General features: G+C 39.8%; 3 protein-coding genes across 4 annotated transcripts; 1 reads left to right on the forward strand and 2 right to left on the reverse strand.

Moving 5' to 3' along the window:
• Nucleotides 1-233: 233 nt before the first annotated feature.
• LOC102705703 (serine/threonine-protein phosphatase PP1) lies at nucleotides 234-5462 on the forward strand. Its single transcript, XM_006649756.2, has 4 exons — nucleotides 234-590; nucleotides 1932-2491; nucleotides 2583-2807; nucleotides 5076-5462. Exons 1-3 carry the CDS (start codon nucleotides 374-376, stop codon nucleotides 2769-2771), a joined length of 966 nt encoding a protein of 321 aa, XP_006649819.1. The 5' UTR covers nucleotides 234-373; the 3' UTR covers nucleotides 2772-2807; nucleotides 5076-5462.
• A 443-nt stretch (nucleotides 5463-5905) lies between these two features.
• LOC102704602 (golgin subfamily A member 6-like protein 22) lies at nucleotides 5906-9448 on the reverse strand. Its single transcript, XM_015835226.2, has 15 exons — nucleotides 9277-9448; nucleotides 9072-9162; nucleotides 8941-8963; nucleotides 8743-8817; nucleotides 8610-8663; nucleotides 8425-8502; nucleotides 8265-8333; nucleotides 8051-8203; nucleotides 7791-7959; nucleotides 7500-7540; nucleotides 7116-7205; nucleotides 6933-7037; nucleotides 6665-6835; nucleotides 6448-6557; nucleotides 5906-6363 (listed from the first exon to the last, which is right to left on the reverse strand). The coding sequence occupies exons 1-15, from the start codon at nucleotides 9310-9312 to the stop codon at nucleotides 6288-6290; spliced, it is 1341 nt and encodes a 446-aa protein (XP_015690712.1). The 5' UTR covers nucleotides 9313-9448; the 3' UTR covers nucleotides 5906-6287.
• Nucleotides 9449-10660: 1212 nt separating this feature from the next.
• Nucleotides 10661-16898, reverse strand: LOC102705988 (serine/threonine-protein kinase ATG1c-like). Of its 2 annotated transcripts, none has more exons than XM_040521959.1 (13): nucleotides 16536-16898; nucleotides 15843-15960; nucleotides 15703-15761; nucleotides 15500-15564; nucleotides 14406-14499; nucleotides 14234-14314; nucleotides 14034-14139; nucleotides 12875-12947; nucleotides 12448-12800; nucleotides 11983-12323; nucleotides 11451-11724; nucleotides 11298-11368; nucleotides 10661-11173 (listed from the first exon to the last, which is right to left on the reverse strand). In XM_040521959.1, the coding sequence occupies exons 1-13, from the start codon at nucleotides 16794-16796 to the stop codon at nucleotides 10970-10972; spliced, it is 2100 nt and encodes a 699-aa protein (XP_040377893.1). In that variant the 5' UTR covers nucleotides 16797-16898; the 3' UTR covers nucleotides 10661-10969. The 2 variants fall into 2 exon arrangements, with proteins under 2 accessions (XP_040377893.1, XP_006649820.2); XM_006649757.3 differs by having other exon boundaries at nucleotides 11983-12356.
• Between the last annotated feature and the right edge of the window lie 300 nt (nucleotides 16899-17198).

Below are 17198 nucleotides of genomic sequence, written 5' to 3' on the forward strand. Positions count from 1 at the left end.
GTAAAATCACAGGCGAGTGCGAGTAGGTTGAGAAGAAAAGCTCCAATGTTGATGACGACCAGTCGGGCTGCAAATTACGTGGTGCGTGTTGGCGCTTCTGCCAAATTGTAGCCGGAGGACCCCGCACGCACCGCGCCACACCTCAAAAAGAGAATTTCTTTTTCGAGAAGTAAATACATAAATAAAATAAAATAAATATACGATACCAACTAGGGAGGGAGGCGAGGCGAGTTTATCTAGCCAGCGGCGGCCCACCGCCCAATCTCTCTCCTCCTCGGCCGCCTCAAACCTTCCACCTCCACCCCCCCCCCTCGTCCTCCCGCACAGCCGAAACCCTAGCTCCACCGATCTCTCTGCAGCCCGCGGGGAGGGGATGGCGGCGGCACCGGCGGCGGGAGGGCAGGGCGGCGGCATGGACACCGCCCTCCTCGACGATATCATCCGCCGGCTGCTCGAGGTGCGGACGGCGCGCCCGGGGAAGCAGGTGCAGCTCTCCGAGTCGGAGATCCGCCAGCTGTGCACTGTATCCCGAGAAATCTTCCTCAGCCAGCCTAATCTCCTCGAGCTCGAGGCGCCCATCAAGATCTGCGGTACGTGCCCGCGCCGCGCCGCGGCCCCCCACCCGCCCCCATGCACCTCTCCCGCCGTCGTGTTGTTGCCCCCTTCCCCGTTCGTCGATTAGATCTGCTTTGGCCCCGCGCCGAAGGCTGGTGTCTTGCTGGGAGGCTGCCTCTCTGTCGGGGTCCTGCACAAGGCCTGCATCAATATTTCTATCTGGGAAAGTGTGGTTAATGGCGTAATCTATTCTTATTGCTCAAGTTTTTTAATATAAAAATATGTACATACCACACTCATGTACTCCTAGAGCTCATTCAGGAGAGCTGGGTGAGATTTCCTTTTAACTCTGACTGCATGGTCTGTTGTTATCTCAAATTCTTTACTTTTGCTGGGATTTAATTGTCCGTATTATTCGTATGCACATCGCCATATTGCCTGGTGCCACCTGATTCTACTCCCTCAATTCTTATTAAATGACGTTGATTCTGTTGGTTTTGAACTAACCAACGTCACTTAAAAAGTAAAATGACAGGGAGTACTAGATAATTATACCTATCTGTCCTAGCAGCTGTTTGGCGACAGTATTCTAGACAAGTTAGGCACTGCAGAGTGCAGACTGGGGTTATGTTGAAATGCTGAATTGTTTTCTTTTGACAACACTGATGAATCTTAAAACGTTAACCACTTTGCTACATGTCAATTTGAAAATGACTTCCAGCTTTGTTTACTTGATTCTCTCAGTGAGTTTATAACAAATTACGGGCAGTTGTAACTGCTGGGTTTCTATCCTTCTTATTCTATGGAATCGAATTTCTCAATCATGAGTTCGTAATTCTGTGGTAGTTCTCTTAGCAACATGATCTACTGAACATTTGCTTATTAAGAACACAAGTTGTTAGTCCATTTATTTTCTGCTTTGATGTATTGCCAGTATTTTTATCCTCTACTGTAGAATTGTTGGCATTCCATTATAAATCTGTGAAACATTGTAATCATGAAAGTGGTATTATCTACTGTGGTACCTGTTTACTGTTTGTATTTCCATCATCCAAAAAATAGGGGGCATTTAAATTTTCGCCATTGCTACAGTAGGAGCGGTTAACAATTTGTCACTCATGTGTCTATGTCCCAGGCCCACATGAAATAGACACATAGGGTGACAAATCATTAAACGCCACTCTAAGAGTGGGAAATTCTTATGGTTATGCTCATTGGAGATTTGGAGTCCAACATGACATTGATTGGTTTCTACTTATCGCGTTCTTTTTTTTTGGTTGGGGGGGGGGGGGTCAATCTGCAATTATCCTGTAGTTTTGTAGCTGGTGGTTCTAAGTTGTACATCTAACTCGTATCAACTGTAATTTGATATCCAGGTGACATCCATGGTCAGTACAGTGACCTTCTAAGGCTTTTTGAGTATGGGGGTTTCCCCCCAGAAGCCAATTATCTATTCTTAGGTGACTATGTTGATAGAGGCAAACAAAGTTTGGAAACCATATGCCTCCTCCTCGCGTACAAAATCAAGTACCCGGAGAACTTTTTTCTTCTCAGAGGAAATCATGAGTGTGCATCAATAAACCGGATATATGGATTTTATGATGAATGCAAACGCCGATTTAATGTGCGGCTATGGAAGGTCTTCACTGATTGTTTTAACTGTCTCCCTGTGGCTGCACTAATTGATGATAAAATATTATGCATGCATGGCGGCCTCTCTCCTGATCTGACACATTTAGATGAGATAAAGAGCTTGCCCCGTCCTACTGATGTACCAGATACAGGTCTACTATGCGACTTACTTTGGTCAGATCCAGGAAAAGATGTTCAAGGTTGGGGGATGAATGACAGGGGGGTATCATACACTTTTGGTGGTGACAAAGTTTCAGAATTCCTGGAAAAACATGACCTTGATCTTATTTGCCGAGCACACCAGGTAGTATTTTAATGCAACATGACCTTGACAAAGTTTCAGTTTTTGTTTGTCAACTGAGGTGGCCATATAATTATATTTCATGTGATGCCAGGTTGTTGAGGATGGATATGAATTCTTTGCCGACAGGCAACTTGTCACCATATTCTCGGCTCCAAACTATTGTGGTGAATTTGATAACGCAGGTGCAATGATGAGTGTTGATGAAACTTTGATGTGTTCTTTTCAAATTCTTAAACCTGCTGAGAGAAAAAACAAATTTATGGCATCAAACAAAATGTGAAACGGTGAAGCCCTTTTCGCTCATAGCGACTCTGAGGTTAGTTGCTGTTCTTTATGTAAATATCCACTTGAAAATTTTGAAAATGCATGGTCTATTTGCTCTATGTTTGATGTAGTGGTGTATCAAAATGTACAGTTAAATTTTATTGTAAGTAATGGTAAGTATTCTGTTATTAGTTTTCCTTATGGCTTGTTGTATGTGTTGGTCTTGATGTCTCTATCTTGTATAATTTGGATATATCTTGATGAGTAGGCAATACCTGTATCAAAATTTTATCCCATTAACATAAGTGCTACTTGTCTGCATGGAATAGAGTACAAGAATTGGTTTAAGGTGCTTTGCCCTCCATTGCTGATGTTAGCCCTAGTTGCCTTCCGCACAAATTTAGTTCTTATGTATTCCCTTTGTTTTTTTATTTGACACCGTTGACTTTTGGGTTGACCAATCGTCTTATTCAAAAAAATTACATAATTATTAATTATTTCGTCATGATTTGATTTATTACTAAAAGTATTCTAAGCATGATTTGTAATTTTGAATATTTGCACAAAAAATTGAATAAGATGAATAATTAAACGTAGATCCAAAAATCAACGATGTCAAATTAAAAAATGGAGGGAATAGTACATTAGTTTAGTAGTTATAGTCTTTTTTACTGAGCTTTGACTATAAATTTCTTGTGTAGTCCCTCCGTTTCAAAATATAGATGCATTTAAAGTTTTTCATGTAGATTAAGGAGAAAGTCTAGGGATGGTTGTGATTCAGTGCGATGAGAAGTAGGTGCGGAAATTAAATTAGAGATGATTGTGATTGGTTGAGATGAGGGAGTAGGTAGAGAAGTAATATCTTGGGATGGAAGGAGTAATAAATTGTTACTACTCTGTCCACAAAAAGACATGTAATATAATAGTCATGATGGCATCAAATTCTACACTTTGTAAAATTGGTAGCATAGAATAATTACTTGTTATACTCTAAGCCATAGAATAGTATCTCTTAGTGTTCTTTTTCCACCAATAACATCTTCCAGAATAAAGTTCACCAATTGTATTGTGCACAATCTAGTGGACTAAGCAGAAACACCATGTAGAATGGTGCTCTTGTTGACAATTGTCATACCAGTTCAAGTTCATAGTGCCTACTTGAGTAGTTGTAACCTTGGGATTTCGTTTAGGTCATTGGTTTGGTCTACCAGCAGGCATTATAAACTCTAGTGAATTACGAATATAAATATTTAGGAGCCCTTTAGAGTAACGATGCACTTGGTAATTTGTGGTGGCCTTTTTGAACACTTGCATGTTTGTCTTTTTGATATCTATGTATGATATATAGTTATTACCTAAAGCTCAACATGCATTGAGCGGAGCCACCTCATCTAGAATAGCCTTGGGATCCCTCTTATGCTTTGATTCACATCCATGTCATATACGTTAACCTATTTAGGCCGCGTTCGGCAAAAGGGAATATAAGGCTTAGTTTAGTTATCCGGTGCAGAAAACATAGTAATAGATTAGTGTATGATTAATTAATTATTAATTATAAAAATGTGAAATAGATTAATATGATTTTTAAAGTAACTTTTCTATATTTTTTTTTACAAAAAATACACCGTTTAATAGTTTGGAAAGCGTGCGCGTGAAAAATGAGGGAATCTGGATTAATATGGAGGAGTGCCGAACGCGACCTTTTAGTATAGTTAATCTAATAGTTAATTAGCCACCAATGCTATTAATTTTGGATGAGAGTTACCATTCCATTTGTCCGATTCAATTTTATATGCATAAGCAAATAAAGAGCATATATGTTTTTATACTCAACAATATATGTATTCAATAAACAGTAGTCAACATGCTAACCATTGAAACGAGTAATTTGCTTATGCTATATTCATACAGATTTCCGCAGCAATACTCAGGGTATCATCTAGTAATTATTAATTGAGAGAATCTTATCTGGGGCTGTCATTGTGACATCTCAATTGAGTTCTCAATAATTACGGTTAAACATAAATTAAAAATGCACTGCATGGAGACAGTTACAAATCGGCCGTAGGACCACCAAGTTTGAGAGGAAGTTTCATGTATACAATCTCAACTCATTTGCAAGATCTTAGCTCATGATGGCCAGTGTCCTCGTTAGGCTGGTGCTGGAAGTATTTTGCGTGTGTTAGTCAGATAATCAACTATCACAAATGCTCTGCTGTTGTATTAATCAGATAATCCATCTGCATCCTACATATGATGCTGCAAACATCACTTATGGTTTCAGCTTGTTGGCACTTAATTATGATTATGTCTAATGTAGGCTGTCCTGTGGTGCATCTAGACATCAAGGTGCAGGTGCTAGGCTTGAAGCAACATTGGGCTGATTCTGCCGGAGAAGCCAAATAATATCATATCTAACAGTTGGTCTGGAGGTTACTTTTCATGGCAAGTGCCATTTTTTTCCATTTTCTGTTATCATGTGCGAAACTCCCGTAGATGTAGATATATTGATTATGGAAGGATTAAGTTGCCAATTGACCTGAGGCGGTTTCCTTCTGCAGCCAGGAAAAAAAAATCTGAATATGGAGTTTCTGTTTGGTAGTTTCACTATTTAAAAGCACATGTATCGCTTGTATGGAGGTAACAACTTATGCAAGCCCGTGTTTTATGTTGCTTGTAAGCGAAATTCGATGAGCTTTATCTTGTTTTTTTTATAGCGTGCTAATATGCCAATGGCAACAATTTGAGTATTGCAAGTCATGGTCGGGGATGCTGATGTTAAACAATGTAGCGGATGATTGAACCTTGAAACCCTCAATTCTAAAACCTGAGCCATCTGGAAAGGCAACAGAATGGACGAGCCTGTGAACTGGACCAGCATGACAGGTGCTGCTTGGTCGACATTCTATCCGTATTTTGTTATGGTGTTGCCATCCATGTGTCCTGCTCATATTATAAGTGTGCAGTTATACCATGGGATCGCCCATTGTGCCTCGCATAATCTGTCGTGGATTCTTGTGCCAGCTCTACCATGCACGTGTTGACCCGTCAAGTTCTGCTTCGTCAACAACCCTCTACGTTAAGCGTAATGGAAATGGCCATGTCTGACGGAAAAAGAATTTGCGGAGAATTGGTATATTTCCCACATATAATCGTTGTGAGAATGTGCAATATAAAACCAAACTAAAATTCAATCCACAACGCTCCTAGGTGGCTCTACCGGGGCGATGAATATCACATCTGCCGTAACTTCATACTATTGTTTGTCTGTCTCATTGGAGACATCTGATAACTATAATAAAGTACTAATTCAGCACGAGCAAAATTAAGTGTCCGGCCGCCAAGTGTACTCATCGCTCATTTGTTACTGCCCCGAATATACAATATAATACAACAGTGGACCGAAGGTACACGTACAACAGTGTTAACCATAGTTGATTGTAACTCTATAAATGATCATTAGTTGCTCTAAGCACTGCCTTATGGGTGTAGGCAGGTCAGGGGCAAAAGAAAAAGAAAATCTCATCCAAAATTACTGGATCGTTGCATATGTTTCTTGTTTCATTTTCATTAAGTTGCTCCCTATGTCTCTCAAGACAAGTCTATATCTGCACAGGTGATGACAATGATTAAATTTCACCGAACCCATGCAAAGAAAAGCAGAACTAAACAAGCAATAATAGTATACTTACAGGCGTGTGAGGTTATTCTGCGCTTGCACAGCTTTTCTAAGTTCAGCTGAAAGTTTCATTATTTCTGCCGACAATCCCTCGGATCTGCTCTGTTCTTTGATGAGCTGATCCTGTGGACAATAAAATATGCAGTTTACAGTAAACCAATGACATGATAATAAATGGACCAGTCATAATATAGATAAGAAAAATATTCTCAACGGCTCCAGCTATCAACCTTTAGGGCGAGATTCTCGGTTACAAATTCTGGTGGGACTGAAATGCTGCTCTCATTTTGCCCATCTGGCTGGATACTGGTATTGCTTGTTTTCAATAGAGTAGCTTGTTCAAGTCGCAACTTTTCTAAGTGAGAGCGTAGCTCATCATTTTGCCTGAGACAATCTTTTACCTGAAAAGTTTGATTTAGCGAATACTGTTTGCTGGTATCATCCACAAATGTTTTAGGATCTCCATGCATGCATGCATGAGGTGAGATAGCAGCACACCTGGTTTTCCCATTGCATTGTAACAGCCACAGTTTCTTGGTATGAAGTAGACAAGGCTGAGTTCTCCTCAAACAGTTTTTCTATTTCTGATGATTGAGAATCAATCTGTTGAACACAGTACAGAACTTAGCCAGCTCTTAGGGAACTTGTTTGTTCAAAGAAAAGGAAAGAAGCATTTGATACCTCCATTAGCAATTTTTGACGGCTGCCCTCTAGCCTCTCAACCATCAAGGCCATATCATGCAACTGACTTTCAAGTTTTTCCCTATCTTCCTGCATAATTAAAAAAATAGCCAGTATAGTTTAAGATTAATTCAAGCCTAGCAAGAAGATTACTATGAACACTGAGCACTACAAGTTTCCAATCACCCCTGAAAACTAACCATAATGCATGGTCTCATCTCACTTTTACAGTTTTACTTTTGAGTCATTGATAAATATGGACTAATACTTGGAGTTATTGACCTTGGCAATAACACCATAATTGAAGATGTGATTATGTGGTATGTACTAGAAATCTTAACTCATGGAAAAACTAGAAAACTTGAATTTTGTTCTATATATTACCATTGAAAATGCCTTGCGTGCAGCAAATTCAGAAGCTTCATCTGCATGAAAGGGAAAGCTTATTTGAAGACATTATTAACGTAAATATTGCATTCAATTAATGCTCAACACGTGGGTGTCCAATATTGACTGTCATAAAGGCCATGCGTAGTTTACAATTAAAATATGGTATATGTGAAGTAACAGAAAGCAGATAAGCATGGCAGATGTGGAATTAAAAGAGTATCTTGGATTGCATGTTTACCAGAGATAGAACACCCTACAAGGCTACGAAAGATGTGTCATCCGCACCTGATGCTTTCTTTGTCAAAGCAGCAATTTTTTCTTCCAACTCTTTTTTTTCCGCAGTCAAGGAAGCAGCACGAGATTGTTCTTCAGTTAACTTTTCTTGCTCTTGTTGCCTAAATAGGGATTCTTCAGAAAGCTTTTGTTGATCCTGTTGCCTTAGCAATGATTCTTGCTGCATTAACCATTTTATATGTTAAGTTTCGTAGATGGAATAATCAAGAACAAGGACAAGAATAACACTAAAGCAAGACAAAACGAACTACCTTCAACTGAGCCTGCAAATTTTCTATCTCCTTTTCCATGGCAAGAACCTGCTCATGTGGTACACCAACTGGAAATCCACTATACGAGTTGCTCATTGCTTGCTGCTGCAAGGTATTTAGTTGTGCTCTCAATGACGCAGAGTCCTCTTCTGCCTGTAAATCACAAGATTAGCACACTGATAATATGACTCAGGAGGCGCAATTTTCAAAATACCCTGTATTGCTCCTCTTCAGCCTCCTTCAGTCGCTTCTTCATGCTCCTTAGTTGCGTGAGAGCATCCTCCTACTTAGCATATCAGGCAGAAGTGATAGTGGGGATTAGGCACATCAGAATTCAGAATCATGAGTGGCATAAGTACGACGAAATCAAATACCTTAGCAACAACAGCTGCATCTTTCTCCAAAGAAACATCATTTACAGCCTTTTTCAAGGAGGGTACCAGGTTCCGCTCCTGCAAACGACAAATTAATCCCCAAAGTAAAACACATACAAAATGCAAGCAATATGCATCAAAATGCGACAGAAGTATCAAACTAAACTGCACAATATGAAACTCACGAGGTCATTCAAGCGGTTAACCAGGGAATCCTTCTCAACTTCCTTCTCAGCAATCTGGACGAAACTATTCTGTATTACTATAGTTCATCCTCAGCTAAACATCCACACTAATATAAAATTGCAGACAAAATACCTTTGACAACAGTATTTGGTTTTCCCTCTCCAATGCCATGTTACCATTTTCAAGTTCTTTAAGTCGACCAAGAAGCTACAATTCGTACCAAAATCCTCAGTACAGTCTAAAACAACAACATGAGGAATACAATACGTACTTGCAACAACCAATGTTCATCCTAACTATTCGATACAAAGGAGGGGGGGGGGGGGGGACCTCTTGTCCGGCTACTGGGTTCCCTACACAAATAGTTGCCGTTAAGCCCACAATTAGCACCGAAGCGAAGCAGAATAAGATACGACCGCGACGAACTGCTCAGGGGGGAACAGAGAGGGAGATGGACCAACCGTAGGGGTCGAAATGGGACGCCGCGGTGGCGGCTGGGTTGTGCTGCTGCTGCATCCTCTCGGCGGCTCTCTTCTGCCGGATCTCCTCCAGCTGCCATACACAAACGAAACACAGATATGGAGCCTGAGATCCCATATGCTGAGACGCGGATCTGAAACGCCCCGTATCCAAGTGAAGCAGGAGGGGAAGAGGAAAGAGGCGTACGGTGCGGCGCCCCCGCGAGGCGTGATTAGCTTCCATCTACGGCGACTGACCGGTCGAAATTTTCTGGAAGATCGAGATCCGGAGGCTCCACGCGGAGGTGGGCGGGGACTCCGGTTCGCCTCGATGATACCGCGAGCGAAGCGACGAGAGGGGTGCCGCAGCCGGGGGTCTTTGGATGATTTGCCGTCATGGTGCATTCCAAGATACCACTCACTTTAATTATTTGCCACTGATTCGTAGGATTATAGTTACGTAGGATCTCTTATCTTAATAATTATTATTTTTTAATTATTAATTTGAATTTAAAATTTTATAATTATATTTTTACATGGATACCATTTACCTATATTCTAAATTGTACTTGTTCATAAACTCTTTTCTATATAATATTTAATTTATAATTCAAATTCCAGATTATTTATATATTGAAAATTACAAATAAAATAATTGATATTAAAATTGATATTGAGGAAAGAGTCTATCTATAAATATAATTTGTAAACAACAAAAATTTCAGTGAATCAGATTAGAAATACAATTTAAGATTTAAAAATAAAAAGGGTCCATGTGTAAATTAAGAGAAAAGGTCAATATATAATACAATTTAGAAGTATCCAGAATTTAAATTATACATTAAATATCATATAGAAAAAACTTTATGAACAAATATAATTTAGAATATAGGTAAATGAGTTCCATGTAAAACCATAATTTAGAAAATTTAAAATTCAAATTAACAATTAAAAAAGTATTATTATCAAGATAAACGATCTTGTATAACTATAATCATATAAAACTAGACAAAAGTGACATTGAATCAATAAAACCTATTAGACCGATGGTAAATAGTTAAAGTTCACCAAGAAAATGGTGAAAGTGACATTTGAGAATACGTCTTTCGGGAGGACGTCAAATCATCCGAAGTCCTCGCAGCGGGGGTTCGAGCCCGCCCCGAGAAGAGAAGGGGAAGAAGCTACCCAAACATGTGGGCCTCGTGGCATGTTCATAGCCCACATGCAGCCCGTGCGAGCCCAACTGAGCAAGTCGCAGTATTCCGCTTGGTTTTGTCCGTTTCTCGGACTTTTTTATTTTTCAAATCTTTTTAATAAATAATTTTATTACTAAACTTCGAGAAAAAATATTTTCACTGATTAAAAGATCCAGAAAGAATTTTTTTCGAGATTTAGTAATAAAATTATTTATTCAAAAGATTTAAAAAATATAAAAAATTAACTTCGTGGCACTTTGTTCATTGTCTCTGAACACGATGATCCAAACTACTCGGTGGTGGTGAAAATATTCAGACTGATTCAGTTCATCGTGTCCAAAGAAAATTGTAGCATGAGACTTGCCACTTTAACAGATGATTTGGACAGAACAAATGTTGCGTAAAAGCCCAAATTTTAATGGAAAAAACCATCAAGGTAGCAGTCTGCTTTACATTTCCACCGAACGGCCATTGTCGGTCTTCAGCTGCCAACTTGAGCCGCTCGACAATGAAACTACCATGCGTAGCAGCGCACGGAGCTCACGTTACACAATAGCGGTTTGGGCAAGTTACACTGGATTTTCGCTGCTTCTCCCTAACCGGAGCACGTTCTCAGACATGGCATATCTTACACGCCCTAGTTTGGGCCAACGAATATGATATGTACAGATGAAAGAATATTGTACAGGTGAAGGAAAGCAGCAGTCAGTGCCGCTGGTACTGCAACGGGACGAGCCTAGCGTTGACGGCTTCAATGTATGTCCGCAGGCGGCGTCGATCATCTCTTGTCAGAGACAGAGGCGGGTTCAGAGCGAGTGACGGCGCCTCAATCAGGAGAAAGCGCAGCATGGATACCGCCTTCGAGTACAGCACCATTGCAGATGTTGATTTCCCCATCATCTCAGCAACCTGCAATTTAGTAACAAAACACACACGCACACAAAAAAAAAAAAACGGTGAGGATAAGAATGCAGACCAAGGTTTCGTTATAGTATTAGTATTATGTTTAACAGTGTGCTTCATATTGACTTACGCCACCATCCCTTCCTAGTTGTAGCGCAGTCTGAAATATGATTTCTATCGCATCTGGCATTTCTGTAGCATCTGCATACATAAGCTCACAATCAGTAATTCAGCACTCAACAAGTTCAACCAACAATTCAAAGCCCCTAGAAAGGTAACATACCAATTGTTTGTCCTATGGTGCTGGCAAGTTCTTCAGCATATTCCATTTGAACCAAAAACTGCCTCTCTATCTCCATGTATGTATCATTTACCAGTTGAGAGTTTGCAAACAAATGGGTAGCATCTGAACTGAACCCCTTAGCAGTAATATCGTGTGAAGGACTCTCTCTTGTAGCCAAAGATGCATAGGTATTGCATATGTAAATTGCTTGCTTCCAGGTAGCAAGAACAACTAGCTGAATTGAAAATGCCTCTAAGTGCTTGCCATCTTTAATCTACAGTGATTTGGGTGGTTGATCAGCAAAGAGAAGCAAGGTTAGCAGTGGCATTTGCATAGTACATAAAAACTTATTTCAGGTAAATGAATGAAACATATGAGATTAGTTTGATGTGGTACATAAGCTTAACAAAAATGCTGGAAAGATGGTACAGCCATCTCAAAAGATAGAGAACTTGGGACAATGTAAAACAGAATGAAACTAAACAGATAGGTAAGCAAGGGAACTTGGGTATCACTGAGAAAAGAAGGTAACCTTTTCTTTCACCAATTCTGCTGTGGTAGATGCATACTGCTCCAATAATCTAACCCTGGTAAGACAATCAGATGGTGGTTGATCCATAGCATCATTGAGGTCTGCAGATCCTTGTGAAGTGCCAGATACTGGAGAGCAGTGACTGTCCAAGCTACCTGTTCCACCAGATTGTTGTCTGTTTGCCATGCCATTTATTGGCCTTGGTGCACTCACAGCAGTCTGAGACTTTGGTGGTGAATGAGATGAATAGTCATATTTTGATGGCATGTTTCGCTGTTGGGAGTCATTCATTGAGGAGGATCCCTCTGGGCGTGGTCCAGACACAAAGACATATTCCTGATCTACAAACTCTAATGAATCAATGATAGGGGAATCTACATTTACACAATAAGGAAATAATAAATTTAGTAAGAACTTTTTCATAATGATAAGGAAGTATGTGATAGTCACACCCCACTGCAATACCTTCTGGATAACCTTTAGGATTGTGTCCTCCATCAACCTTGTTTTCCTTGATTCTCCTAGGATGGTCCAGGTGTTGAATACTAGGAGAACAATTACTTCCCTTAATATATTTGGAGATCAGACTTGCCTGTTTAGACAGACTCTGACCTGAAGTTTTGTCAAGCCTTTTACTTATGGCAAACCCATAGGACTTTATTGCACTCTTGTTCTCAGGAACAGGACTTTCATCCTGGCTAGTTGGCTCATCATCTAGAGGAAAAGGCATACAATCGTCCTGAGAGCTTTGGCTCGAAGGTCTCGTAGGGCTGCTATTATTGAATGGTAAGCCATCTCTTATGTCCGATGGTGTCCGGCTGTTAATGCAATACAGAATGTCAAACATGTCACTTGATGCTTTAGAAGTAAAACTACATGACAGAACATATACCTCAAGGTTCTCTCCAGAGCATGTTCAGCAAGAAATGAATGGTTTACAAACTCTTCAACCGTAAGACGTTCCACTGCATTAATATTAGTCATTAAATATTAACTCACATGTAATGTGCAGCATAATACTCCCTCCGTTTCAGGTTATAAGTCGTTTTGACTTTGATCAAAGTCAAATTACTCTTAATTTGACCAAATTTATAGATAAATATAGTAACATATACCAAATCTATAGTTGAATACTCCCTCCGGTTTCAAATAATTGACACCAGTTACTATTCATTTGAGACCTTAGACCATTCGTCTTTTTTAAAAAAATATTGTGTATATCAAAAAATATGTTATATTTGTGATGTATGACGTATAAATATACATCAGTACAACTTTTACAAATCATTAACCGATCGTTTAATTGTTATTAATAGTCAAAATTAAAATAGTAATAGTCAACAGTGACAAGTAAATGAAGACGGAGGGAGTATATTTTCATAATATGTGTGTATTGTGATGTAACTGTTACTAGTTGTTTATATAAACTTGGTCAAATTTAGAGCAATTTGACTTTGACCAAAGTCAAAACAACTTATATCCTGAAATGGAGGGAGTGATAATCACATAAACTGATAGTTAATCTGCTACTTTGAACAACTTAAGTTGCTTTATGAGTGTCATGACCCACATGGTTTCAGCCTTTCAGGATTATCACAGGTGTAAAACATTCTTGTCTTCTTGATCAGATAAAGAACTGAGAAGTAACGACATATGAACTTCCTCTGGTAGCATAGATCATGAGCTGCATCCTGCTGCATGTCATGGAGTGTTCACATATTTCTTGAAACAGCTCTCTACCTGCAGAGCCTTTCTCTAGCAATGAATAAAGCTCTAAACTGTCTTCACGCAAGACAATACTGAGAACACGACTAAATCTATAAGGCATATACGAATCATATAGGTGAAAAAAATGGTAACTACAGTGTTTCCTAGGTCTATTCTTGTATGATGCGATTCATGTTTTTCTTTGATGGAGTATCAGTCATATAAGAGTAATAATTCCACCTTCCTAGTAATGATGTAGAAAAAAATGGCATGTCAAGTCTTACGGATGTTCTTTTTACATATAAGTGTATATGTGTATAGCAGAAGATTCATGTTCTTTTTACCTGAATTGATCCGGAGTAACTTTCTGCATAAGTCAATGCAGCCGTGACTCAAGTTGCAATCAGATGGAAATCGTATTTCACGTGTGTGGAGTATATTTTGCAGCAACTGATGGGAAATAAGATTCTCCATTATCAATTCTAGCCCGATTCAACTTAAACAATGCGATAGTAATAAAGCCATGTGGAAATTTTGAATAAACCTGGATTTGACTATCCCCAGTAAAAGGAGGGGATCCAGTAACAAGTTGATACAAAATGATACCAACACTCCACAGATCTGCCTGTTCTGTCAGAAACCGGGAATGAAACTCGACTCAAGAACAGGTAAAAGTATATATAATAATCACAAGGAAGCAAAGAAAGAAACCTGACCTTTGCATCATATTTCTGAGCTTGCATGACTTCTGGAGCCATGTAAAGCGGTGAACCACAAAGTGTTTCCGCTAGAGAAGAAGGTTCGAGAAACCTGCTTGTGAGAACAGAAATGGTAAGTATCATATGTTGGAAACCGTACTCGGCTCATCCTTCCACCAAATCTCACTTGATCCTAACACAATTGAACAGCTGAGAGAGATGAGATGCAAATTTTTTCATAGGGTGTAATTAAATATGCGAGGAAGCAGAAGTGCAGAACAACACAGTATCAAGGACAAGGAAACATGATCCTATTGTCTTGCCCTACATAGTACTTATCTAGTTGTCCTGAAGAATGTTGTGTTTAGCTTTTATGTCCAGATTTTTATGTAAACCTATGTGTGAATTCAAAGGAAGTTCCATACCAGAGTATGACAAGGAAGTTCCATACCAGAGTATGACAGTTCAATAACAAAGCAGAATTGAGCGTAGGGAATTAATTGGAGTCAAGATGGCTTTTTAATACACATGCGACAGTGTGATGATGCATGAAATATTTATTGTAACCAAAATATGCAACAAATGCAGCAGTGGTACATGCTGCAGCAAATCCAAGAGTCAATAATAACCTGTGAGCTTTTAAAATTAGCATGCATTAAAATATTACAAATGCATTAAAGCCTGAAGGCATGCTGTGCTGGTGGAGCACCAAAAAAAAATCTTGAAGGGGCCCTGTAGGCCTGTGGTTGACCCTTCAAAAAAAAAGTAAATAATATTTCAAGATTTCAATATTCTTCATAAAATGTTTCTAGTGTCTTTAAAACGACGCAGATGTGACTTTCAAATGATGCACCTTTACTTTTGGAAATTGCTTAGATTGACCGTGTTTTCTCAGAACTTTTTCATACACAATACCTGTTTTTAAATGCGCAGCACCATTTTTTTCAGTGCTGTAATTTAATTTCAGATAGGAGCAAATCTTACAGATCTATTAGGGCATTTTTCTTAATCAATCACTGAACTCATTGCAAATAAACTCAATATACAAAGGCCAAGTGAAAACAAAGATATTAGAACCCAAAAATAAAAGCATTGAAACATAAGTAACTTACTTTGCAAATCCAAAATCCGCGATCTTCAAGATGGAATTTTCATTATTTGCAACGAGAAGGATGTTCTATTTGAGTAGCCACAAATTCAGGATAAAAACAAAACAATATGTCAGGAAATTGCATTTCTTTCATCAACTCTTGATCATGAAATATCCAGATATAATGGGAATATATAGTCAACAACAAGAAATTAAGTATCCAACCTGTGGTTTTAGATCTCGATGTACCACGTTGTTTTCACGAAGCATCTGCAGACCAGATGCTGCATAAACAAGAGAATGCGATTTTGGCTCTTGGGGGAGAGAAAGCAATAGAGAGACTGAGGGTCTTAGCAAGAGCTTACCTAGCTGCTGGATGAAATACTTAGCAACCGATTCAGAAACCCTTTTATGCCGCTGAAGATATGAATGCAAGTCACCACCTCGACAGTATTCTAATACAAGATATATCCTCCCACCATCCTAAAATCATCAAATGACAAAGAGATATGCAATCAACGGTTAAATACAAGAGTAAAGAAAGAATTTTGTTAATACGATCTCCCTAGCTTTTCCATCAAACACCTAGAAATAGTAATACTGGAGGCAAAATTAAACATTTTAGGTATGCTTTTGAACTAAATAAGAGAACAACTAATGGTATAGTTTCCTAAATTCCACCAGAAAATATATCCAAAAAAACAAGCTACCAAATTTGGCATTTTAAGGTTATGCTTCCACAGCCAGCGAGCAAACAATTCAAAGTTAAACTACTTCTGCTATGACACTAGCAAATAGTAGTAGATACTAAGCTAAAAACTTTACATATTATCACCACAGATTGGACGTCAAGCCCAAAGAGTTTCCCTTTGCTTGAGGCATCTGACTACCCAGAAAGTAAAACATAATTCAACTAAAAATGACAGTAAGAACTCCCAAATTTATGCATCCCAGGTTTATAAACAGGCACCCGCACCGTCTGCACAAAAAACTAACAAATCGAACGCAATTGCGCAAAATATAAACAGTAGAAGGAGGATGATCCAAGGATCGGATACCCTGATGGACTCATGGAGGGCGATGACATTTGGATGACGAATGCGACGGAGGATGTCGACCTCGGACAGGAGGCTCTCGCGGAGCTTGCTGCTAAGCCGCTCTACGGCGATCTCCTTCAAGGCCACCTCAGTGCCCCGCGTGCAGTGCCGCCCGAGCCAGACCCGCGCGTACGCCCCCGACCCGATCTGCCTCAACAGCACGTACTCCCCCACCCGTCGCACGCCGCTCCCGCCGCCGCCACCCGCGGCGCGGTCCCCCATCGCCCTGGTCCCGCCGCCTAGAGCGCCGCCGCCGCACGGACGTGAGCTCCGCCGGCGCCGGGAGAGATGCCGCCGCGCGCGCCCGCCGGGAGAAGCAACCGTATTATCACAGAAAAAAAAGAGGGCGGGGGGGGGGGGGGGGGGGGGGGGGGGGGGCAGGTCTCTACTCGCGGCGTATGGTTATCCCTTTCCGCTGGTTTTATAAGATTCCTCTCCGTCCTTTTGCAAGATTCTTCTGATGTACCCATTTATTTTGGCCACAAGAACAATATAGTATTTGCGTCATAACGTTTTTCAGATATGAAAATAGATATCACATGTAATTCCCTCTCTCTTTTATTCGACCAACTTGACTATTTAATTCATTGGTCTTATTTAAAAATTTTATGCAAAAATATGTAA

Source organism: Oryza brachyantha, chromosome 3 (genome assembly GCF_000231095.2).
Source record: "Oryza brachyantha chromosome 3, ObraRS2, whole genome shotgun sequence".
Classification (NCBI taxonomy): domain Eukaryota; kingdom Viridiplantae; phylum Streptophyta; class Magnoliopsida; order Poales; family Poaceae; genus Oryza; species Oryza brachyantha.

Coding starts and splice junctions, on each gene's coding strand:
- LOC102705703 (XM_006649756.2), top strand. CDS start 374: ATGGCGGCGGCACCGGCGGCGGGAGGGCAGGGCGGCGGCATGGACACC. Junction 591..1,931: donor GGCGCCCATCAAGATCTGCG/GTACGTGCCCGC, acceptor TTTGATATCCAG/GTGACATCCATGGTCAGTAC. Junction 2,492..2,582: donor TTATTTGCCGAGCACACCAG/GTAGTATTTTAA, acceptor ATGTGATGCCAG/GTTGTTGAGGATGGATATGA.
- LOC102704602 (XM_015835226.2), bottom strand. CDS start 9,312: ATGGAAGCTAATCACGCCTCGCGGGGGCGCCGCACC. Junction 8,964..9,071: donor GTCCCATTTCGACCCCTACG/GTTGGTCCATCT, acceptor CTATTTGTGTAG/GGAACCCAGTAGCCGGACAA. Junction 8,334..8,424: donor ATGCAGCTGTTGTTGCTAAG/GTATTTGATTTC, acceptor TATGCTAAGTAG/GAGGATGCTCTCACGCAACT.
- LOC102705988 (XM_006649757.3), bottom strand. CDS start 16,796: ATGGGGGACCGCGCCGCGGGTGGCGGCGGCGGGAGCGGCGTGCGACGG. Junction 12,948..14,033: donor GTTACTCCGGATCAATTCAG/GTAAAAAGAACA, acceptor ATATTAATGCAG/TGGAACGTCTTACGGTTGAA. Junction 12,357..12,447: donor TCCTAAAGGTTATCCAGAAG/GTATTGCAGTGG, acceptor GTGTAAATGTAG/ATTCCCCTATCATTGATTCA.